The 23699-nt window shown below is 40.8% G+C and overlaps 2 protein-coding genes, 1 long non-coding RNA gene and 1 pseudogene across 4 annotated transcripts; 3 read left to right on the top strand and 1 right to left on the bottom strand.

Moving 5' to 3' along the window:
* Positions 1 to 773: 773 nt before the first annotated feature.
* Positions 774 to 3397, top strand: LOC133718541 (uncharacterized). Its single transcript, XR_009850363.1, has 3 exons — positions 774 to 1178; positions 1667 to 1729; positions 2888 to 3397. It is a non-coding gene; the product is annotated as an uncharacterized LOC133718541 (long non-coding RNA).
* Positions 3398 to 14557: 11160 nt separating this feature from the next.
* On the top strand, positions 14558 to 17087 carry LOC133718392 (DNA repair protein XRCC4-like). 2 transcript variants are annotated; one of them, XM_062145226.1, is made up of 4 exons: positions 14559 to 14904; positions 14984 to 15112; positions 15841 to 15963; positions 16540 to 17087. In XM_062145226.1, the coding sequence occupies exons 1-4, from the start codon at positions 14617 to 14619 to the stop codon at positions 16774 to 16776; spliced, it is 777 nt and encodes a 258-aa protein (XP_062001210.1). In that variant the 5' UTR covers positions 14559 to 14616; the 3' UTR covers positions 16777 to 17087. The 2 variants fall into 2 exon arrangements, with proteins under 2 accessions (XP_062001211.1, XP_062001210.1); XM_062145227.1 differs by lacking the exon at positions 15841 to 15963 and having other exon boundaries at positions 14558 to 14904.
* Positions 17088 to 17932: 845 nt separating this feature from the next.
* Positions 17933 to 20423, bottom strand: LOC133717522 (uncharacterized). Its single transcript, XM_062144240.1, has 2 exons — positions 19415 to 20423; positions 17933 to 19261 (listed from the first exon to the last, which is right to left on the bottom strand). The coding sequence occupies exons 1-2, from the start codon at positions 20313 to 20315 to the stop codon at positions 19134 to 19136; spliced, it is 1029 nt and encodes a 342-aa protein (XP_062000224.1). The 5' UTR covers positions 20316 to 20423; the 3' UTR covers positions 17933 to 19133.
* Positions 20424 to 20885: 462 nt separating this feature from the next.
* On the top strand, positions 20886 to 21567 carry LOC133716146 (AT-hook motif nuclear-localized protein 17-like; annotated as a pseudogene).
* Positions 21568 to 23699: the final 2132 nt, after the last annotated feature.

Here is a 23699-nt window from a genome sequence, read left to right as displayed (position 1 = left end):
AGTTCAAATAATTTCTGCAAGCCAATTCTTGCCACATGTTTCTCGAACGTGGATTTGGGCAATGACTTAGTAAACAAGCCTGCCTCACTGTCCTCAGATTGAACCTAGTTCACTTTGATCTCGAGGAGAGTCTGTTGTTGCTGATTATGCTTGGTGTTATCGCTTTTGATGTAGTCTTGCCTCATTTGTTCAAAACAAGCAGCATTATCCTAAATGCTCGTAGGCTCATCTATGGTAGACTTCAAACCACAATTGTTCGAACGTGCGTAATTATGGATCCAATCCATATACATTCACGAACCACTTCGTGAAGAGCAATGATCTCTGCATTGTTCGAAGATATAGCGACTAGGATCTATTCTGCAGACCTCCAAGATGTCACGGTCTTTTCCCATGGTGAACACTTAACCGGATTGGGAATGACCTTTGTGTGGGTCAGAGAGATACCCAATATATAACGTCCCGAACCTGAATTTACCGATTTACTAGTCATTTGGACGGTAAACGACTTTTACTTTCACTTTTACTGTTGTTTCGGTGCTTTTAGTGGCCCTAAAAGTTGACTTTTCGATCGGGTCAAAATTTGAGAAAATTTATATCATGAAAGTTGTAGAGGATGTTAAACCGAGCGCGTGCATATGTGGTGCGTAAAAATCGGAGTTCGTATGAGAGAGTTATAAGCAAAACGGTGAATTTACTGTTCATGATAACTTTCTATATATATCAGAAGTTACTGTAGTAGGTTTCAGAAACCTACCCCCCCCCCCCCCGACTCTCTCTCCTCTCCCTCTCCCCCCTGCGTCGCCCACCCTTCTTCTTCTTTTTCCGATTTCTTCGCCGTCCGGCGTCCAATAGACGTGATTCCAGTTTCCCTTGGACCGTCTCTTCTTCCTCTATACGGTGGTACCAGTGGGTATCGGCGATTTGGCCGGAAAACCCCGAATTTATGCAATCATTGTTACTGTAGCAGTTTGCTTCTCCGGCGAGATTCTCCAGTTTCCGGCTATCTCCGGCGGCAAAAATGGTTCTATTAGGAGTGCCTCGAGTCACTGATCATCTTCCCTCAAGACTTCTAGCTGAAATTTCCACGTTTGGAAGGTGAATTTGAAGGATTTCCAAATTGGTGGGTTTGGAGATTTCCGGGTTTGTGTTCATCGGCAAAATTGGAGCACTTCAAGGTATTTTCTCACTTAGTCACAGTTATGAAAAATGCTTAGAATGTTGAGATGATTCTGTGGTTGAAATTTGGTGGCCGGAGAAGGAGTTGGCCGCCGCTTGAACAGTGTCACGCGTGAACAGTGCGGTGCGTGAACAGTAATGTTGTTTAAACAGTCACTTAAATTCTAATTTTTTTTAGCTAGTTAAATCCTATAATTTTTGCAGAGGTTGAATATGTGAATTTGGTTGGATTTGGTGAAGTTTTGAATCGATTATAAATTTCCAAATATTAGAATTTCGATTATCGATAATTGTGAATCCGATTGTCGGATTTCTTCTATATTTGTTTTAGAATCTGTAATCGACGAGTGGATAATGTTGGTGAAGTTTGGTTGGTTATTGAAGAGGATTGAAGGAGTTGAGATTATAGGATTTGGGATCAAATTTTAATTATCGTAAAATTAGTTTCCGTCCTATTTTCATTCGTTTACGAATTATAATTGTTCAGGGGAGACGTATCGGACTACTAGTCGGCAAAGGAGCTCTATTGCGTGGTCACCTAAATAGTACTGTGAGTGGACTTTTGTTTTAAATAATGATGCATGCGTTTATTTCCTTGAATTAATGCTTTATTTAATTAATATATTACTTTTCGAGCATATGAATTGATTTCGGAATTTGATTTCGAATTATCTCGTGGATTTGCTTTCAATAATGATTTTCATGAAGTGATTATGAATTATTCCGGTTGTGAATTTCGGATATTAATTTTGTTATGCTCGGATTCGAAACTTTGATTTATTTTGTTTTTCAACCAAGTATTTTCCATGGCATTTTTCCAAAATGGAATATTAGTTCATTATTGAACTTCCTTGCTTATTCATCATTGACCCGAGAATATTTTGGCGTGTGGGACACGCCGTTGATTTATTGATCTTTCCTATTTATTTATCGACTTTCGATTTTGGCATTGGGAATGCCTTGATGATGATTTTAGAATTTGTTTTGTTTCGGTTTACGGGGATTACGATTTATTATTATTTCTCGCCTTTTTGCTATTGATTTGGAGATACTTTTGGCGTGTGGGACACGTCGTTGGAAATTCTTTTACGAGAGATGGGGGAAGCCTTATGTATTTTGGATTTACTGGATTTTCGGTTATGTTTCCCTGTGCCATACTGAGGGGTGATTTTATCATGCTAGCATTGATTTTCCGCCTTTGTGGCGCGGTGATGGGATCACCGTAGCCCTTCCGCCTTTGTGGCGCAGGTTACTGTCTCTGTGACAGTAATTCTGTAGCCCAGTATCCTATCGCTACACTTAGTGGCGTAAGGGTATATTACGGGAGTTATGGGAGTTCTTTAGCCTGGGAGGCTATCACCCAAGCCTGAGTGGCTTATTCGTATGGCTATCATCTTCCCCTACTCATTATATTATTGCTGGGCTAGCGGGGTCTAGTCCGATTCCTTTAACCAGCGGGGCTGGTCTTATTTTCATGAGTATCAGAGTTCTTTCCTCTTTGCTTGGTTGTGGCTAGCGGGGCTAGTTGGTTTTCTTGAGCTGAACTAAAATTGTTGTGTTTCTTTAATTTGTTGCATGCATCGGGTTTTTTAAAAAGATAAATGTGGGAAAGTATAAACTCTTATGTTTTTACAATTATTTATTTTTGTCCACTCACGCTAACGTTTTTATGTACTTTCCCCTGGGCCCTTCGGTTTCAAATGCCCAGTTTGCAGGCGAAATTAGTTGAGGTCGGGCGTACATTGGAGTTGAGGCATAGACAACAGCGTGGCTTCCGCGTTTTTATTTGATTTAGGTTTTCCTTGATCACCCTTGCTATTAGATTTGCTCTGACTACCTGAGGAAATTAATGTTATTTAAGTTGTGTTTTGTGTCATATGATTTTGGTTGATGTTGTTTGGGGGAGCAGGGTGGCTCCAGGAGAATAAGGATGGATGATTTATAAGTGTCAATTTTCTTTCTACAGGTTTTGGGTTGTCCACTTTAGGGGAAGTTCTGCCAAATTTTTGGCAAAATTTCTTCTAAGGTGGGCCCCGCAGGTCCACTTCGGATTTCAGGGTGAAATCCGGGGCGGGTCCTGTCACAATATCAGCAAAACCTTCCAAAACACTTATGTCGTTTTGGGGAGGGGATAGAGAACGCAGGCCAGCGTACGCGTTGGCGGCGTTTTTGGTGTGTGATGGGTCTGAATCCATCATCTTTCTGTAGGGATAGAACAAGCTCATATCAATCGTACATCTCAAGTACCGAAAAATATCATCTTTTACACCAATCCAATGGCGTCGCGTTGGCGCAGAGCTATACTTTAGCTAACAAGTTTACAACATATAAGATGTCCGGTCTTGTGCATTGGGATAAGTACAATAATGTGCCAATTGTACTAAGTAAGGCACTTCTGTCTCTAGCACATCTTCGTCATCATCCTTTCGACGAAGAGGATCCTTTTCAGGATCAAGACCACGGACGATCATGGGGGTGCTTGAAGGTTTGACCTTATCAAAATGCCTAAGCATCTATCAACATGATCGATGCTCAAGTTCCAAACCGAGACATAATCGTGTTCTCCCAAAATCCTTCATCTCAAACTCGGATTTCTAGTGTTTAGTGGTTTCCCTTAACTCTTTAAGGGCTTCTAATGAAGATCATGTCCAACATGAACCGCGACAGAATCCGAAACTTGTTATGGAAACGCGTGGGCATATCCCTTCCTAATCAAGTACTCACTTTAGTGAGCGTTTCAACCTCTTTGTAAAACGCGCTCCGTGGTCTAGAGCTACTTGACTTGGGTAAATGAAGTTCACCATAAACCTTCATGTATATTCCGTACCTAGATTCCCATATAGATACGTAGTGACCACATTTGTAAGCTGCATGTTTAGTTATTCGGAAACTACCAAACTGACAAGGTAGTGGAGTGCAATGACATCCATTACGAGAGAATATGTCTCATCGTAGTCGATTCCAGGGCGTTTTGTGAGAAGCCTTGCGCCATAAGGCGAGATTGCCATCTCTTTTTCTCATCACGCTTTTTAACAAAGACCCATTAGTCAATAGGTTTTATGTCAGGAGGTGTTGGCATTACTGGCTCAGAAAACCTTCCTCTTTGTTAGAGAATCCATCTTAACCTGGATCGCATCTTTCCATTTAGGCCAAATTTCTCTACGTTGGCATTCATTCATCAACGGAGCGTGGTTCGATATCATCAGACTCAACAAACTCATGCGCAACGAAATGTGCAACTACATCATCAATTATGATAGAGTTTCTATCCCACATCTCATGTACACTAGTGTAAGTTTCATAGAGCTCTATATTCTCAGGAATAGGTTCTGACGTTGAGGCGTCCCCCAACGATAACCATAACCCAGAAGATACTCATGAGACGGATTTTGAGTGTCAATGATCAAATGATTGGAGTGTGCCAAAGCATCCTTCGAAACCCACGGGCCTCCCACGCATCCTAGCTGGGGCCATGGCCTGTAACGCCAGAGTGCCACTCTCTTTGGCGTTGGCGCCATGCCTACCTCCGTGTAGGGTGGCGCTACGTCCTCTTGTAGGGACGTACTTCCTTGCAGGCATATTTGCAGCAGATGTGTGATCTCATCACTTTAGTAGGGATCAAGATGAGACATAGTGGGGACAGGCCACGACAATTCCTGTCGTTCCTGTTGAACATCTATGTTCTTATGTTCTTATCTCCCCCTAACGACGGGAAGACTGTCTCATCAAAGTGACATTCGCAAATCTAGCGGTAAGGAGATCGCCTTGCAAGGGCATTAAGTGGCGGACGATTGTTGGAGTCTCAAATCCAACGTAGTTGCCCATTCGTCTGTAAGGACCCATCATAGTACGCTGTGGCGACGCAATTGGCACATAAATAGTACACTCAAATATGCGTAAGTACGATACTTGTACCCAGTCACTAGCTGTAACGCAGAGGTAGATTGAGTGGTGGTGGGTCGTAGACGAATTAGCATAGCTGCATGCAATATTGCATCACCCCAAGCGGATATAAGGAGATTGGTGCGCATTACCAATGTCGGGACTACCATCGTAGTCGTTTCCGCAAGACCATTTCGGTGTGTACATGGGAATATGATATCCAACATCAGTCCCAATGCAATAACCATCGAAGGTCTTCGATGTAAACTCTCTAGCATAGTCAAATCTAATTGACTGAATAGGATGATCCGGGGAGTGAGCCCGTTGTCATATGATATGTGCTAGGAGTGTAGCATAAGTAGCATTTATAGGTGGACAATGGCACAACACGTGACCAGCGTGTGTGCGTGTCAACCAACATCATGAGATATTTAAACGTCCGCAAGTTGGTTGAATCAGTCCACAGAATCCCCACAGATTCGATGTAAGAACAGAATGAGTATTTTCATATCATTTGCATAGGACGGTCTCAGTCCTAATTTCCCGAAGGAACAGGCTTTGCAAAATGAGCGAGGAGCCTTAGAAGCAACCAATGAGGATTTTGGTTGGGCCTGAGCGTCTGTAGCGCTATTAGAAGCAAAATGTGTGACTACATCTCCCATCATGGCGTTGGAGCCATGGAAATTAGCATGTATGGCGTCATGGCCACTAGGAGGAACAACCATGGCGTCATGCTCATGGTTGGCGCTATTTATGGCGTCATTAGATTCTTGCTTCGTTTTGCTCAAAAGGATGGATGTCCGTGTGAAGTCTTCAGTAGACGGATCATCATATCATGACTAGGATGATCTATCCTGTCGTGACAAAGCCAATATGTGTCTAAATCCAAGAGATCTTATCTCATAACTTTATTGGATTAATAGCTCGAATAGTGACATAGAGTCCACTAGAGAGACACATAAACTTCTCTAAGATGCGCATTTGTTCGCAATCATTAGAGGTAATGCAAAGGAATTCTATTCCGTTCTCACCATGCATTTCCGCATGGAATCCGTTGGCGCTTATATCTTTAAAGCTCAATAAGGTACGATTTGCCTTAGGAGCGTAGAGAGTATCTGTGACTTTAATCAAGGTGCCATTTGGCAATAGGAATTGGGTCATTCCATGTCCTTGAAGGAAAGCTAGTAATTAAAAAGGAGTCATTAAGAAAAGAACTCAACTTTTATTAATAAGCCAAATGGAATTACATCATCGTTTCTTTAACCAAAGAAAATCTAATCCAATAAACTAGCTAATGCAAAACAATGGTAGTCGTCTAACTCCTTTCGGTAATTCCAATGGAAATGTGACCAGGTGAGTAGAGAGATGTTGGTGGAGCAAGGCTCGCTTAAGTACCACTTATCTCAAAACCTTCCTAGACATCACACTTACATTGAGTACGCCTACTTTGAAGAAAGACTAATATCATTGGCATCTACTACAAAAATAATATGGAAATTGCCTACATCTCTTGGAAAATAAAAAGACTTAATCAAAATCGCCAGTTTCTGGGTCTTGATCATTGTAGTCTTCCACCCTTAGATAGAGATCGCCATCTTGATCTTCTTGTTCCATGTAATTTGCCTCCCTTGCTTTGCGATACGTCTTGTATGCGTTTGCAACATTCTGGGGTGTTTTACATGCTTTGGCCCAATGTTCAGTTGATCCACATCGAAAACAAACATCATTATGGTCAGACTCCCTTGATCGAGGCACCATTGGGGCGCGATTTGGACGACCAATGCTCTTTGTGGCGTTACCACCATGGTCGGAGGCTCCACCTCTCTCTCTCTCTCTTCACACGTTGACCTCCACGGTTCCGTGCACGCCTCTCTTGGCGATTTCCTTCCTCTTTAGGGCGAACATATGGACCAGAACGTCCAGAATTGTCCCTACTCTTAGGGTTTCGCTCATTTCGTCCTCCCTTGGGGGCGCGACTATAGTTAGACTCCGGAATAGACTTAGTTCCCACGGGTCTAGCATTATAGTTCTTCACAAGAATATTGTCGTGCTTTTCAGCTACGTTCATGGCGCCAATGAGCTCATGAAACCTTGTGATACGTCCTGCATTTACATCAATCCGATAATTCTTTGAAATCATCAGTGCAGAGACGGGGAAGGTAGAGAGAGTCTTCTCGATCAACATCGTATCAGTTATGGCTTGGCCACAAAACTCCATCAGAGACTTGATACGAAGAGCTTCCGAGTTATAATCAAGTACAGACTTGAAATCACAAAAGCGGAGGCTATGCCATCGCACTTCTAAATCAGGAAGCAGGGAGTCACAAACGTTGCCAAATCGCTGCTCAAGTTCTACCCATAGCTTTCTTGGGTCTTCCTCATTGAGGTATTCATTTTGGAGCGCGTCATTCATGTGCCTTGTCATGAGAATTATGGCTTTAGCTTGTTTTGCTTCAAAAGCAGTAGCTTGCTCAATGGAGAGCTCGTTCTGACTAGGCTCTTGGATGGCTCCCAGAAGTCCATCAGCCTTAAGATGTTGGCGCACATCTCGGACCCACCTATGGTATCCTGCGCCAGTTGTCTCTAGTGGAACGAAGTTCAACTTGTTCAGGTTACTCATCCTGAAAAACAACACAAGATTAGGGTTAGTTTCGGAGCGAAAAGGCTACCACGAAAAACTATTAAATTTCTGAGCGTAGTCGCTTCCAAGAAATTAGGGATTTTCTGAGCGTAGTCGCTTCCAAGAAAATCCGATTCCAAGAGGGGTTTTGGATTAGATCGAAACAATGATGTATATGGTCGATCGTTTTTCTTCTCAACAAACTCTAAGTTTGGAGGACTCTACAAGCTCTAAGCTCGGAGTGAGCACGAACCCCCACAGTTCGGCTTTTGGTCTCCCCTATGAAGAAGAAAGGAGGGTAGAAGAAGGGATGTTGGAAGTCCCCGAGAAAAAGAAGAAGAAATTGAAAAACTTCAAAAACGGGAACTTTTAGAAAAGTTTACCTTGAAAAGATGCCGGAATTCTTGACCGGAAAAGTTGACGGAGGTGGCCGGAAAAAGGTTGCCGGAGGTCGCCGGAAAATTGGCCGGAAGTTGATGGCCGGAGGTGGTGACCGGAGCTAAGCAGTGCGGTGCAGGGCTTGTGCGGGGCTGCTGCAGGGGGCTTGCAGGAGCTGTGCAGGGGCTATCGGTAGCTGCTGCGCAGGGGCAGGCAGGGGCTGTCGGTAACTGCTGCGCAAGGGCAGGCAGGGGCTTGCAGGGGCAGGCAGGGGCTTGCAAGGGCTGTCGGCAGCAAGCGCGCAGGGGCAGGCACATGTCTCGGCAGATGTCGGCAGCAAGCGCGCAGGGGCAGGCACACGTCTCGGCAGCTTCTCGGCAGATGCGCAGAGGGCAGGCACAAGGCAGGGGCCGGTCCGATTTTTCCGATGGCCGGTTCAGGGGTTTTCCGGCCGGTTCCGGTGGTTCCGCCGCCGGTTCTGGGTTCCTTGAGGCTGGGGCTTCAATATGTGAGGCGGTGGAGGTTGGAATTTGAGGGCTACGAAATTAGGGTTTCAGGGTTAGGGCTTCGTGCTGATAACGTGTTGTAGAGAAACTGAAATTGAGAGGAATTTGATGTGTGTTCTCATTGATAATAGGGGCCTCTTTATATAGAGGATTACAATGTATAGAATCTCAATCATACAAGGAAAGTAATCGTACATTGAATAGGAATCTAGATCCTTCTAATTCAACCCTATTACCACTAGGTCAAGTAACCTAGAGTTTGGGCCAAACACAAATAGAGATATCCTTAAACAAGTAGTAAACTAATGACTTAATTTACTTCTAATTTACAGAAGAAACATGTGTGTATATCATCTTAATAATAACATTAACTTAATTAGCTAGGAGGACTAAGGCTTCTAGAGCTATAGTGATAAAAATAACAAAAATTATTAGATGAGAGCAGGGGCAGAGGAGGATAGTGGGAAAATAGGTCTAAGACAAAATGGATTAGGGTCATCTATTGATGGCTGCTTCTTCTTCTTCTTCTTTTTTTTTTTTTCTTTTTTTGAGGAAGAGCTTCTTCATTTTTTTAGTGAGAAAGAATCCATCAAAATCTCTTGGGAAGTGACTCGATTGTTTTTTAGTTTTGATAATGTATAAAAAGCACTATAAAATTCTCCAAAATCCAGCATTTAATGAAATCCTTAAAAATCCGTATACTTTTGAATATCGCCATATTTGAATGGATAATTTTAAATCTTAATTGAATATACCAAGATTTTAAAGGATTGTTTAAAATCTGAGTTGAATACCCATAGAATTTTAAAATACAAAAAAATCTTGTAGACTCTTAAATGAATACACCCCCCTCCCCCCCTTAGTTTTTTTTTAAATAGAAGTTGAATGCATTAGATCAACAGCCAAAGGCTAGAGTCTACAAGAACTTACATAAGAAATCCGGCAAGAAAATCCGAACTACCTACCTAAGCTAGAGCAGATCATTAAAATCTCTGGAACGCTCACATTTAAGCGAGCCTATACAAGAATGAAAAAACCTCGCCTCCTATGGAAAATAAATCATTCAACTAACCCTCACTTGTCAATCACGCAATTGTGGTACAAGCAAGATACTAGAAACATCATAGAAGACTCATAGAAGTTTATCCAACCTTACATTAGGGGCCAGACTGCCTTGACCTGAGACCAAGCCCATAGGCCCAAACCCAAAACAAGTTTTGTCTAGCACGAAAGCCTCCCTGCCCCATCAGCCCAAGATTGAGCCCAGGCCCAACCCTAAGCAAACAGAGGAGGAGCCTCTCTGCACCTCTGCTTCTTCGCTGTCGCCGCCGTCATGTCCTCCGGCGGCAAACCCTTGGACCACCACATCCGAAGTGCACCAGAGCGCCGGACCCGCCGCCTTGCCTCGACTTGACTGACCGCTTCCTCACCACCAGCAACCTCGATCGAGCCTGACGCTGCACCAGAGTCCAACGCCTCCCTTGCAGCGAAACACTCTCTTGTGTAGCCGGTCAGAAAGCTGCCTTCCCAAGCCTCTGTACTCCGGTATGACCCAAAAGCCCAGACTAGAAACTCCGATCGAAGCCTCCAAACCTCGCAATACGATCACCGCCTGTCACGTCTCACACAGCGTGCAGGCTTTCCTCCACAGACTGAGAACTAGCACAGTCTCACCAAGCCGTGGCCGGTGCTGGATTCGATCGGATCCGATGGCCGCCGCTTTGCACGTCGCCCTAGGCTTAGGAGGCTTAGGGTTTCGCTTTGTGAAATTTTAACACTACTAGCAGTTTGTCAACCACCATCACAAACTTGAAAAAAGGGAAGAAAAAAAAAAACAAACAAACAATATTGGGGCATTGATTGCATGCTACTCTTTTTTCTTATCTTAAGCATGCCTTTTCTAAAACGCAAGGAATTGATGGCTTATTTCTTAGCAGTTTAAATTAGGGGTTTTGTCCATTTAAACTAATTTTAGGGATTTTTTTCTCACTTACCCCATCAAGTTTTTTTAAGGGAAAATGTCCATTTACCCAAATTTGAGCTACAGTGCTACACTAACCCCACTTACCCAAACATCTTTTAAGATTGCATACTTACCAAACAAGTTACATTTTTTTTTCCCTAATACCCAAATAAGTTTTTTTTTTTTTACTTTTGAGACAATTTTGCCCTCCATCTCTTTGTCACTTAGAGAGAGATAAGTCATTGGAGACTTCACCGGAGTCCGATCACCGGTCGCCGGAGTCCGGTCACCGGATTCCGGTCAACTACAGTCGGATTTCGGTCAACTACCGTCGGATTCCGATCATTGGTCGCCGCAAGCCGGAAATCTGGCTGGAGGCCGCTGGATGTGCCCAAAAAGAGCTCCGGAGATTCCATAGGTCACCGCAGAATATTATTGGCCCCCAATAAAAAGTTTATTACCCCCCCCCCCCCCCCCCCAATAAAATGTTTATTGAGGGTCAATAATTAGTAATGAAAGTTTTGGGTGATTTATTGACTTCCTAATAAATAGTTATTTATTGACTCCCAATAAAAACATTATTGCCCTGCAATAAAAACATTATTGCCCTGCAATAAAAATATTATTGCCCTGCAATAAAATAAATTTAACCAATTCCCAAACAAAAAATGCATGTTATACTCTATTTACCAAATTTGACAACATAGAAATCCCATGTTTTTTGAATCTGCCCGAGGGGCAATAATATCATTCATCACAAGCCAGAATAGGCCGTTACATATCCTTCCGCTGCCATTTAAGGACATGACATAGGCAGACAAGAAAATAGTGATAGTATCCACAATGGTACATAGAAATAGACCTACTCATTAGACATCAAATACGTAGAGGTAGCGAAGATCCTTCATTGGTACTACACCGGAGGCGCTAGAGATCTAGGTTCCTAATACAAGAAACATTATTGTAATTAGACTAAAGCTAAAAACATAGGGTTGTGCCAAGGGCCTAAACCCTAGCCCATTTGATTATTAAAAGGCTTGACGTCCTTCTCTAAAAAAAAAACACAAGAGAATGGAATATACAATAAAAGCCATACTTTGCTGGGCAACTTGTTTTCACAACCAGTCCCTTTGGCTATCAATGTCTTTATGCAGGACCAACCACAATATCATTCCCTTGTAGAATTTCACTGGTGTAAAGTTTCCCTTTCCCTTCTCTGGCCTCAGAACAACAACTTGGCCCTCAATGCAACACACACGTCTATATTAACACAAGTCATAATTGGCACAGGAGATAGTCCACTGACGTCAGCTGCAAAGAAACTTTTACTTCAAAACTAAGATTCAAGTGGGTATTGACATAGTTTGTATCTTTTAGCAGCCCACACAAACTAAAGATTTTGTTGGCATAAATGAAACCCAGTAACATATATGAATGGATCAAAGTAGACAAAACCCATTATCTAGCTTTCTCATCTAGATCAATAGACTAAACACTAAACGCAGGGAGTGATCGAGGAAGAGATACCTAGCGTTGGCGCTGGCGCTGGCATTTTGTTCAAGTTTGGGGCGGGACTGAAAGAGAAATCAATACCCGAAGGAAAAAAAAAATCTTACTTTTGTATTCAAGTGACCTATTGGGTTTTGGCTGAAAAAGTGAAAATGGATTAATCAGGATTCAAAAGAGGGAGGGAAATGAAGGCAGAGAGATTGAAGACTTTGACCAGAATACATTGAGATTTCATTTTCGCTAGTGTGTAGTAGATTGAAGAGGAGACCGGGAGAGGAAGGCAGCTTCCTTTTTAGAGAAAATTTTGCAAACACTATCCGAAATAAAATCCATTTATCATTTTGGTATATCACATTTAAAAACTATAATATTGGTACCTCAACATTTAAATTCGCCACAATTTTTATACCCTCTGTTTATATCGGCATCAACTATATTGCTACGTAAAATATTTCATGGGCAATTTCGTCTTTTACTTTAGCAATAGTTTTTTCTCTTTGCAATAAATATTCTCATCTTTTATCCTCATCACAAAAGTCTCTCTCTCTCTCTCTCTCACTCCGAGCTAAGTTAATGACATGTGTACTTGCTTGGAATTGAAAATAATCATGAATTGAAGACAATTAAGAGAAGTTGAGAAGGATTTTTTTTTTTGAAAGTAAGGGCTGGTGCGGCTACCCTCAAACCTTGATTAATGAAACCGTAGAATACAATTGGGGGGGGGGGGGGGGGGGGGGGACATAATACCTAAACCTCATATTACAATAAGCATTGAGAGTACATGTCAAATGATAGTAGGAGTCTCCACTGATTCTACGTATTCTAACATGTATCAACTAGCAAAGAGTGCCTCAATAGCTACTCCATTTGCTTTATAGTAAAAGTGACATAATGGAAAGATAAAACTCACGCAGAGCCATTGTACAATTAATATAGCTTTCCCACTGTTCTAACTGCCGGGTAAATATCTGCCGACACTTAGTTTCATCCTACCACTAGGAGGTTGCGACCATTTGACGAAACAATCTACTCACCGCCTTATTAGGATAGACAAGGCACGCTGAGTGTGAAAACCGAGACAGATCCCACTTTTCCCTACCAATAATTGGTAGGGACTTATTGAAAATATCAAACAGAAATAAATAAAAACAGGAAAATAAACACAAGCCCAGAGACTAGGCCCAAGCCCAATCTCACCCAAGACATGCAGGAACTCCCAAGCAGCTAGCCTGACGACCCATGATAGCCGCTGTATTTGGGACACCATCATTGCCGCACAACGACCACCGTTGAGAAGAGACTCCACCTGTTGAGACTAATTTTAACTACATTTTGCTTAGTTATTTCCTTAACAATGTCATTTCTAACTAGTTTTGAGTCTGGAAATGGAAGGCAAGGAGTTATATGCACAGAAATGAGAAGGAAGGGAGAAATGAAGTTTTATCAGTTCTACCAGGAAAAGGAATCTCAGTAAAAGTAGGAATCCTAACTCAACTAAGAAAGAGCTGGAAAAATGATGTTCGGAAATGAAGAAATGACAAAGTCCCAGTTGGACTAGGAAACGTGATGACATTAGGAGTCCTGATGCTGCTAGGAGACCTGGTGAGACTAGGAGATGCTGTGTCTTGAAGATGACTCAAGATTGTTCAAGAATGTTCTATAATAAATGAAGAATTTCGGCAATATTGAAGATGAGTTTCGAATTGGCCCAATTGGAGAAGTCTGGCCCGAAGTTTGAAGCATGTGACTTGCACATGAGTCTCTAGAATCATCTATGACGTCTTGGAGGAGTCCTAATCCAACATTGACTACTTTATGCCGTGAGAATTAAAAGAAAATACTAGAAGATTTTTATTATGGCTAGGTTTTTTCTTTAGTTTGTTATCTACAATAAAGCTCTACCTTTGTGGTGGGTGTAGTGGGCTTTGGCCCGGTTATACCTTAATCTTTATGTTGTTACATGTGGCAGGTCCAATCCAAGGGCCAGTATTGATGTACACCAAAATGGTCTTAGGCGGATGTACTGATTTTTCTGTTTTGTAGCTTCATTTGATCAAGACGTAGTAGTCTAGGCTAGTATTCATTTTTTAATCTGCAGTCAATGCACTACTTGAGCAATGAATGTAATGGGTGATTTTCGGATCCCCAACTTGACCTCGTATGATCCTATGATCTTTTGATTACAAGAATATATCTTCATTTGCCCTAAACAAAAAAAAAAAAATATATATATATATATATATATATATATATATATATATATATATATCTTTCTTTATTTTTTATTTTTTTTTATTCTGGACATCGGTGTAACTCTCCACCCTACCCCATTCCTTATGTTAATGAGATTTGAACTCATGACCTTCACAGTATTAATTAACTAGCTAACTAACAGACTACAGTTCACGGAAAAAAAAAAAAAAAAAAAATTCTTGTTTACTTTCAGTTATTAAACTCTAATTTGTACAAAAAAAAAAAAAAAAAAAAAAAACTAATTTAAACATTTCCGAAAGAAGTTCAAAATCCTCAAATTTAAGCAAAAATAAATTCCCCGAATCTGGGTTCTCTTCTTCGAGGCAATGGAGGATGATGGCTCAGTCCCCAGACACTCGTGCTTAAAGCTGGAGCCGAGAGAGTCCCAACCCATCTTCGTCAAGGGCACATGGTTCGACTCCCGCTTCGACCTCTCCATCACCGACGGCCTCAACGCCTGGGTCTGCCATGCCTCCGAAGACGCGGTTAGAGACCGAGCCGCCCAGTGGGACCAGCCGGTATCCGAGTACGTCTCATTAGCCGAGCGCTATTTAGGGTTTCAGCACTCTGATTCCGTCTACGGATTCACTGATGCTGGCGATGGCCACAAAAGGGTGAGTCCTCACAAATCAAATCAAAAAGATTGAGACTTTGAGATTATTTTTGGGAAAGTTTGAATTTTTTGTGTGGCAGTTGTCATGGACTTTTGAGAAGGAAGGGACGAAGCTAGAATGGCGGTGGAAGTGTCAACCATCGCCTAACAGTAAGGAAACGACAGCTGCAGTGTTGGATTTTCTGATGGATGCAAATGTTGGGCTGAGTGTAAGTGTTTGCATTATCATTCTTCAGCTTATGGTATTCATTTCATAATGTTGTTATAATTGCGTTTTATGAATGTGGTGTGGGCTGGTAGACAAATAAGATTGAATTAGAAATTGAAAACTTATACTTCCCTGTTTGGAATTTGGAATTTGAGGTCTCATCTAAGTTTTGTTTATGAAGGAACCTGTATGGGTCTTCCACCATGTCACCGGCATGTGTGTGTGTGTGTGTGCAGACTGATAGTTTCGCCAACATTGTTATAAAGGGCATGAAGTTGTGCCTATTTGACGATACTTATGATGCATTGGGTTTAGGGGAGAAGTTAATGCTAGTATGCTACATTAGACTGAGTTTGTTAACCTCAGATATGCTGATTTATATTGCCTAGGAGCTGAATGTTTCAACAAAAGCTTGAATATAGACTCCCAATTTCCTGGGAAGAGGTGGCAAGATCAATCATACACAAGATTTGTTTCTTAGTAGTTGATGACTCCCCTTCTTGTAATATGATAGTTTGGAGAATATCTCTCACCAGTCATGGGGATAGTGATAAGAATCAATATACTAAGTTGGCTCCTGGTGTGGCAAACTCTTAAGAAGTAACTAATTGAAGCTTCTTCTGTTTGTGAAGTTTTTTCATATTCGAGTCAGTGTTGTACTGCTGTTGCATTTGAGAGTGCAACTGTTTTGCTTGTCTCATTCATGCTAGTGTGTGTATGTCTGTATAGGAAGAAGTTGTGAGAAAAACTCAATCATTTGAGAGGTTGAAAGTGGAAGCTGAGAAGTGTCTAACACAGAGTGAAAAGATTGCCAATGAGAAGATGGAGTTTGAATCCGCAGTTTATGCAAAGGTGTAGCTTAAGTTTTTCATATCTAAGATTTGTTCATTGATTTCTCACTATGTGTTCTCAAAAATGTTTATTTATTTTATATATAGAGCTTCAAACTTCTCCTGCCATATAAAACAGTTAAAAATCACCACATCATCGCGAAGCTTGTTTTCCCACATGAGTCATGAAGAATGTTCTGGCAATGGTTCTGAGTCTACTGTTTAATCAGATGATAAATAATGCTTGTAGATGAAAACCCTAATGCTGCATTTGGTGCAATGTTGAAGATATTACGTTGAGCTGTTGTCTTGTCAATTTCTTTTTTACTCTTTTATAATCATTGAAGTTAAAGACTTCTTCATGTCTGCCAAGTTGGATGGATAGGATACTTAAGCACTAGGAGCAATTTTTTGGTAAATATTCCTTGGTTTTGAACTAATTACCTTAACCCTTCCACATGTGCGTCAGAATTACAATTTGATCAAACATTTAATTGAGTGGAATTATTGTTTTTTTTTTTCCTGGGAATCAAATACTTTGAGTACTTTTCTGCAATTTTGTCTTGAAGACCTTGACTGACTTCTTCCCTTTTTCTAGTTTCTTGGGGTCTTGAATTCAAAGAAGGCAAAACTAAGAGAGCTTCGGGACAAGCTCTCAAAACAAGAAGTGGCTGGGAAACTGCCACAAGAACAGGAAGAGAGCACAGACAAAACTGAAACTTATGTCAGTGATGATGAGAATAGTGAAGTAGAATCCTTGAAAGATCCTCCAGCTACCTCCAAGGATATTCCATCTAGTAGGTCTCGAGGTCGAAAGAGGGCATTGGAGAAATAGACTCACACTTGGCCGTTCCAAATTTCAGCAGGTTTCTGCTCCATGTAAAGAGGAGATAATGAAATTCTAGGTTTGATTGTTTTAGGAACCTGTATATATTCCATATTCGGAGATCTGATTCTCGTTATTTGGGGTTGCTGCTGTTACATGTCTGGAAAATGGATAGTGTCCATCGTTGCAGATGTGCTGCTGCTTTTCTGCTCACATTTTCCATTTGGAGTTCAGGCATGAAATAGTGTTAGGCATGATTTGGTTACTATGACTGAAGATCAATTTGTTCAGGAAATTGGTTCTTGTGTTTGTTTGTTTTCTCCGTGAGTTAAAAATAGCTAAAAGATTAGTAGATGACTAGATTAAGTCACCTCATTATCTGGTGGTTGATGCGGTTACAGGCTTCTTTTTTTGTTCTTTTCAATCTGCGGTGTTCCTTCCAGCTAATGAAAATTAACAAGTTTTCATGACTAAAAGAATGTAATGTAGGATTGAAAATTGTTTGGATGACACGATTTGGCCTCAACTTTGGCGACCAATATATAGACTTGAGTGTCACATTTTGTGCTAAATTAACGCATTTCAGAAATTCAACATCTGATAAAATGTCTTTGAATTGTTGCAATTGTCTTATTCGCTTCCTTACATATTCTTTCGACAAACTTCCCACCAATAATGTAATAATTATTTTACTAGTCATGGCAAGATAGCGTTTGTTATAGGTGGATGATGTTATGAAAACTGCAGATCTTTCTTTAGTAAAAGTCCCAATTCAACTCACCTTGTTTAATTAAGGAAAATAGTTTTGTTTTTTTTTTTTTGAATAATAGTTTTGTTTCTTATGAGTTAATATTTTGATATTGTATCGTATATATGAGTGACTCTAGTTAGTAAATTAACAAATAATTAATATCCCAAAAAAACTTCCGAATTATTGATATTGCTGTGCTTCACAGATGACTTGACCCAACTTCCACGATGCCCTTCGATCACTCCCAAAGTCCAAGCCACGCCAGTAATCTATAATGTTTGTGAACTTGGTTATTTTTCTTTAAAAACCTATAATATGATTCTTTTTTTTGTTTTTTGAGCAAGTGAATATGATATAACAAAGATGTAGGCTCATAAGTCTCAAATTACTTATTGATAAATCAACACATGAAAAGAAGCAACTAACACAACTCAAACTAAATTAACAGTAACAGAACACACACACAAGACTTAAAAAAGCAGAATATATGATAGTAAGAAAGTAGCAGAACATAGGCATCATTCCAAATCATAGTCTGAAGTTGCATTGCAGAAGAGTTGGAAAAAAGCATCCATTGCAGAATCCCCAGTCTTCAAAGATGTAGTGAATTTGTCTTTCATTTCATTCACCTTGATTTCCATCTCATTCAGCTCTGTCCCCATCTTGATGAGTGTTTTTTCCAATAATGGTAAACTGCTTCTCATCAATACCTGTTCTTCAGGCAGCATCGGAAAGCTCAGAACAGTCTCCATATTTGCAATCAGAACTCAGAAGTCCAAAACCAACTACTAGTATTTTTCTTGTTTTGATCCCTCCTGATCTTGCTCAATTCTTGGTCTGCCTTTTGCAGTACAGCAATGATCCCCTTATAGACCACACTCTCACCTGAACATTTCGACTGGTTCAGCCTGTTTTGCACTAATTCAAAATCTCGAAACTTGTCTCTGATTGTCCCCTTTGACATGTTCGTTGTTTGGTGGATGTGCCTCATGATCAAGGTAGACATCGAACTTCCGTGAAACCAAGATGGAAAGGTAATTTAACTTCTCCACAAGGTCATTAGTAACACACAGAGGAAATAATTTTTAAAACCAAGATAATTAATTGAAAACCAGTTCCGACTGATCTAAGAAGTAGAAGCAGATAAAGCGATTATAATAGCACATAGACAGGATGTGAAATTGAGAATTCATAACAAGTCAAAGCTGAAAGATGATAGCAAATAATTGTCTGCTTTCAAACATAATACTTCTGTTCTTTAACCATCTCATAAGCTTCTAATGCTATACACCTTCTAAAAAAGTTAACCAGCTTCAGCATGCCAACTTAAAAGTTAATTGAAAATCTTGATTTCTAGCATGGAAACTCTTTATACTAAAAGTTCACAACATAGTTTTCCTAGCTTCAAAAGTTCAAAACACAAAATGTAAAGCCACCATGCATTCTGGAGGAAACAGAATTCTGTACACAAGTGAACCAAGAATAAGTTCATGTCCAAGACGTAAACTTTCAGCAGTCTAAATTGAATGCTGTCTATGAAGAAAAGTACGTACCCTCAATACTCAACCAAGTACAGCACAGCAAATATTGGAGCACACTAAATACAAAATTTATTCTATGTACATGAATTTTTGTACATAGAATAAATTTTGCTACGCAGCAGTATGTACTTGATGATGATGATGATGATATGCCACCATATGTGGATGTAATATTTAGTTGTTTGTGGACTCTGTTCTCCATCTGCTCACCATAACAAATCACAATGCAAGGGACAGACAATTAGAGAAGAAACTGTTTTCAGTTTCTTTAATTTCAACAAAGAATTTCAAGTTAAAGAAGTGATAATCAATTAAGTAAAATGGAAATTCTGCGAGCTCCATCAACGGATTTCACCTTCTTCCCAATCTCCAATGCGAAATTCATCCTCATCAACATCTTCAAGTTCATCCCTCTTCAGATAGATGCCCAACTTCTCAAGTGTCAACCAACGATAAACCCTGTAACAAGAATCCTGTTTGATGCCACCACTGCACAACAACTTGAGTTGTTGAAGATCTTGTAAAGGATTCTCGACTTTCAAGCGAGCAGCCTCTTCAACCCTCAAAATTTCCTTACGAGCCTGTTCCCTTAGCCGCTTGATTCGGAGCTCCTTATATTTATTCACTGCACAAGTGATAGCAGAAGCAGAACCCTTCCCTTCGTCAAGGCCGCGCTTGATTCGGTGTTCCTTATCTTTATCCACTGCAGAAGCAGAACCCTTCTTTTCGTCAAGGTTTCTGGATGACCTCTTGGCCTCTCTTTTGTTGTTGTTGTTGTTGAGTTGTTTAAGACTCACTGGACTAATAGGAGACACAAACCTATCCAAACTAGCACAAGAAGCTTTCAAGGTTGAAGACCTAGTTTCAGGAAACCCTAATTTCCACTTAGCCTCAAAAACCTTACCAAGATTCCTGGCCATTACACGCTGTTTATCTCCAAGAGGGTAATGCCATGACGCGTTTTGGAAGGTAAGCCTGACATCGGCCACAAAGGCATCAATACTGGAGTAGTTGTCTCTCTCCAACTTGGATTTGACGGTGGACAGATCCATAGGCCTTCGAACCTCCTGAGAATCAGGGATTCGAACAGCCACAGAGCCAAGACGGTGATCAATTAGCTCCTGCAAGATGCCGCAACAAAGAAGCTTTTGGGTCTGCTCCAAACCTGTCACCGGCATCAGCTTTTGCTTCTTGGATGATGAAATCGTTGTGTCACCCACATCCTCTCTACGCCTTCTTTTAGAATCGCAACCCATAGCTGCAATTCTGAAGCGCAAAACCCAGAAACTAAGAGTGATAGAAGAAAACAAATAAGCGAAGAGATCCCTTATGAAACGCAAGACCCACACAGTGATTTCAGAGACAAGCTCAGACTCCGAATATATAGGACAAGGAAAAGGAAAGGGTCGGTTGCCAATACGGCGTCGTTTTCTAAACGCGTTGTTTTTTTTTTTTTCCCAAGAAAATGAAATGAAATCAATTTTTTATATAATTTCCAGGATAAATCATTCTCCAAAAACAAATAATAAGCAGATAAAATGAGACATATAAAATCAAATTATTAATTACACAAATAAAAGGACCAATGTTTGTTCCAAAAATAACATAAAATGAGAGAAATTTTGAAGAATAATCTTTTTTTGGTCTTCAAATTGAATTATAGTCTGATTTTCTGAAATAGTTGAAAAATAACCTTATGAAGCAATAAAATGTCATAATTACCCTTAATGAAAAGTTAACACTCTCCAACTCTTCTTCTTCGCAATACACGTGATTGTGAGGACCTAATCCAGATCGGACGGATCTGAACAGATTCAAGCCATTCCATGGAAGGTGAATACGGAGGTGGTGACACCCAAAACATGTTCTCGAAGCTTCACCATCATAACAACCCACAATCTCATCCTCACCCCCAGCAGCAACACTACCACCACCATTTCTCCAACCCATTTCAGATCACCCTAGTCCGCGAATGTCAGCCTCAAACTTCTGAAGAAGAAGACACCAGCCGAACCAGCAGCGGCACAGCCACCAAGCCGCTTGTTTCAGATCCCAACAACCCCACTGACTGCGACGGCGCCACCATTGAAGTCGTCCGCAGGCCCAGGGGCCGCCCTCCCGGCTCCAAGAACAAGCCCAAGCCTCCCGTCATCATAACCCGCGACACCGAGCCCGCCATGAGCCCGTACATTCTTGAAGTCCCCGGCGGAAGCGACGTCGTCGAAGTCGTCTCGAGATTCTGCTGCCGCAAGAACATCGGATTCGTCACCAACGTTCCACGGCTGCTTCGACATCCTCTCGATCTCCGCCACGTTCCTTCCGCAAACGACGGCGACCAACCTGATCCCCAACGGCTTCACCATCTCTCTTGCCGGACCGCAGGGACAGATCGTCGAGGACACGTCGCAAGAGGAGTCCGGTTTTGTCCAGACCCACAGAGGGCCAACAAAGTCCCGTCGTCGCCGCCGGACCGGGAGGAACAAGTTTCAATTTCTCTTAGGCCCGTGAGCTAGCGCGTTCTATTTAGGTGATAGATAGAAAATTCGGCAAGATGGAAAGTGCATTGAGTAAGAAGGAGAGTTGGGAAATGTAAGCTTTCAGTGAGGGTAATTATGACATTTTAATGCTTCATATGGTCATTTTTCAACTATTTCAGAAAACCAGGCTATATTTCAATTTGAAGACCAAAAAAGGGTTATTCTTCAAAATTTCTCATAAAATGAAAAGACTAATTGTCACGTGTGAAGATTGTGTCAAATGGTTAGTGTATTAAATATGTAACTTCTTTTAGGCCACGTTTGATTCGCGGAAAGTAAGCATCAGAAAATGAAATTTGTTCTTTTCTTGCGTTTGGGATGCAAAAGAAAAGGAAATCATTTTCTGAAAGAATGAAAAATAAGGGGGAAAGTGGTTCCTTCCAAACTCCAAATGAATCACTTTCCCCTATTCTTTCCTTGTATTTATTACTCACAACATATTATTTTATTACATTATTTACAAATTTTTTAACAACTTTCCTAATAACTTTCCTTATGTTACCAAACATCAGAATGGAAAGTTTTTGGAAAATTTCATTTCCCTTCCCATGGGAAAGGCAAAGGAATTACTTTCCTTTCCGTGAACCAAACGAGGCCTTAATGTTACCTTAGATGTCGAACTTGACATCTTTACTGACGCTTCCTTTTGCAGGGGAAATACCTTAGAAGTACTAGGTAGACTAAATGCTAGTTGGTTGAAGTGCTTTCATATGCGAGAGCCTCACACCCTATTGTCGCCTTCATGCTAACCCCAGCAAGCATTCGACTAATCATTGCTATATATAGACGTTGTCTCTGAGCATTTCTTGTCTAAGAGCATGATGAAGAGAGACCGGCAGTTCTCAATCTCAATCCCGTCCAAGGAGCCTATGTGGGTTTTGATCCGCCAATGTTGTTCTTAGTGTACAGTTCTTTCATCCCTTAACCCGGTTGGGTTAGTACGTCCTTGGAGCCATATGCTTTGATTGGCACATCCAAAGTGTCTGTTTAGCCAGTCTTGGTCTCATGAGTCTTTCTTGAAGTATCCATTAAATGCAAAGGCAGAGGTCATAGAGTTCTAAGATTACCAATCTCAAACAGATCTCAATATCCTTTTAAGGTTTACCTGTGCTTTCATATTGATGATGAAATGGGTCTAATTAAACATCTAGAGAATGTATATAGTACATAGAAACTCGATTGCTTTCTGAGTTGCAGAGCATGCAATTGGTGTTGAGCATTCAAGAAAAGGAGATGTATATGGTAATGGGATCATTGTGTTGGAAATCTTCGAAGAAAGAAAAATCACCAAAGTAATGTTTAAGGGTCGTGGTTAAAGACGGTTTGAATCTCCACAACTTTGTTATCTGGCAACACTCGGAAGACTTGTGCAAATTTTGGACCTTGCTCTTTCTGCCACTGTCGAATGAGCACATCTGAAAATCAAGTGAACTAAATGAGTGCTTGTGAAAACGAAATCAAAGCAGAATTGAAGTTGAAAACAAAAACTGTATGTGAGAATCTGAGGAAAATGAACACGTGTTGAAGTGCATCCTTTTGATTCTTAAGATCGGACTTTGTATGCTTGGAGGCATCACCAAAGAATAGAATGAAGATACAGAACTAGTGCTGCTATGTACTCAACTTTACATTGTCTGCAGAGGTTGAAATGTAACGAGTGATGCCATGAAAAACCAAGGCATATTTGCTAGTTTTTTTCCTAGAAGATAAAATGAAACATCCCCCATTGGAAATTACGGCCTTCTGAGTATAATCTAGCTTAACCAGAACTTCTCTTTGGCTATGAAACAAGTGCCAAAAGGCTTTAATGTATTATACAGCAACTAGAGTGTTGGCTAGGAGGACTTGAACAAAGTATTGAAATACCTTTCGCTTCAACCACACAGACTCAAATCAAAAGGTTGGGAATAAGGAACTAAGGATGTGTACTGTCACAATTCACAAGACATGCACCAAATAGGGCAAGGGTCGATAATGATTCTTGGCAAATGCCTGACCTGGGAAATACATCTTCAATAGAGTTCCACTACCACCCCTCTGTCAAGCCTTGGAAGAGAACTCTGGCAAGAGAAAAATATACGCATTAAGTTGAATATATATTAA

This window comes from Rosa rugosa, chromosome 6, assembly GCF_958449725.1.
Source record: "Rosa rugosa chromosome 6, drRosRugo1.1, whole genome shotgun sequence".
Classification (NCBI taxonomy): Eukaryota; Viridiplantae; Streptophyta; class Magnoliopsida; order Rosales; family Rosaceae; genus Rosa; species Rosa rugosa.
The sequence above is the reverse complement of the archived record's forward strand: the minus strand, read 5'-3'. Positions and strand labels throughout refer to the sequence as shown.

Coding starts and splice junctions, on each gene's coding strand:
- LOC133718392 (XM_062145226.1), top strand. CDS start 14,617: ATGGAGGATGATGGCTCAGTCCCCAGACACTCGTGCTTAAAGCTGGAG. Junction 14,905..14,983: donor CTGGCGATGGCCACAAAAGG/GTGAGTCCTCAC, acceptor TTTGTGTGGCAG/TTGTCATGGACTTTTGAGAA. Junction 15,113..15,840: donor ATGCAAATGTTGGGCTGAGT/GTAAGTGTTTGC, acceptor ATGTCTGTATAG/GAAGAAGTTGTGAGAAAAAC.
- LOC133717522 (XM_062144240.1), bottom strand. CDS start 20,315: ATGGGTTGCGATTCTAAAAGAAGGCGTAGAGAGGATGTGGGTGACACA. Junction 19,262..19,414: donor CATTGGAGATTGGGAAGAAG/GTGAAATCCGTT, acceptor TATGGTGAGCAG/ATGGAGAACAGAGTCCACAA.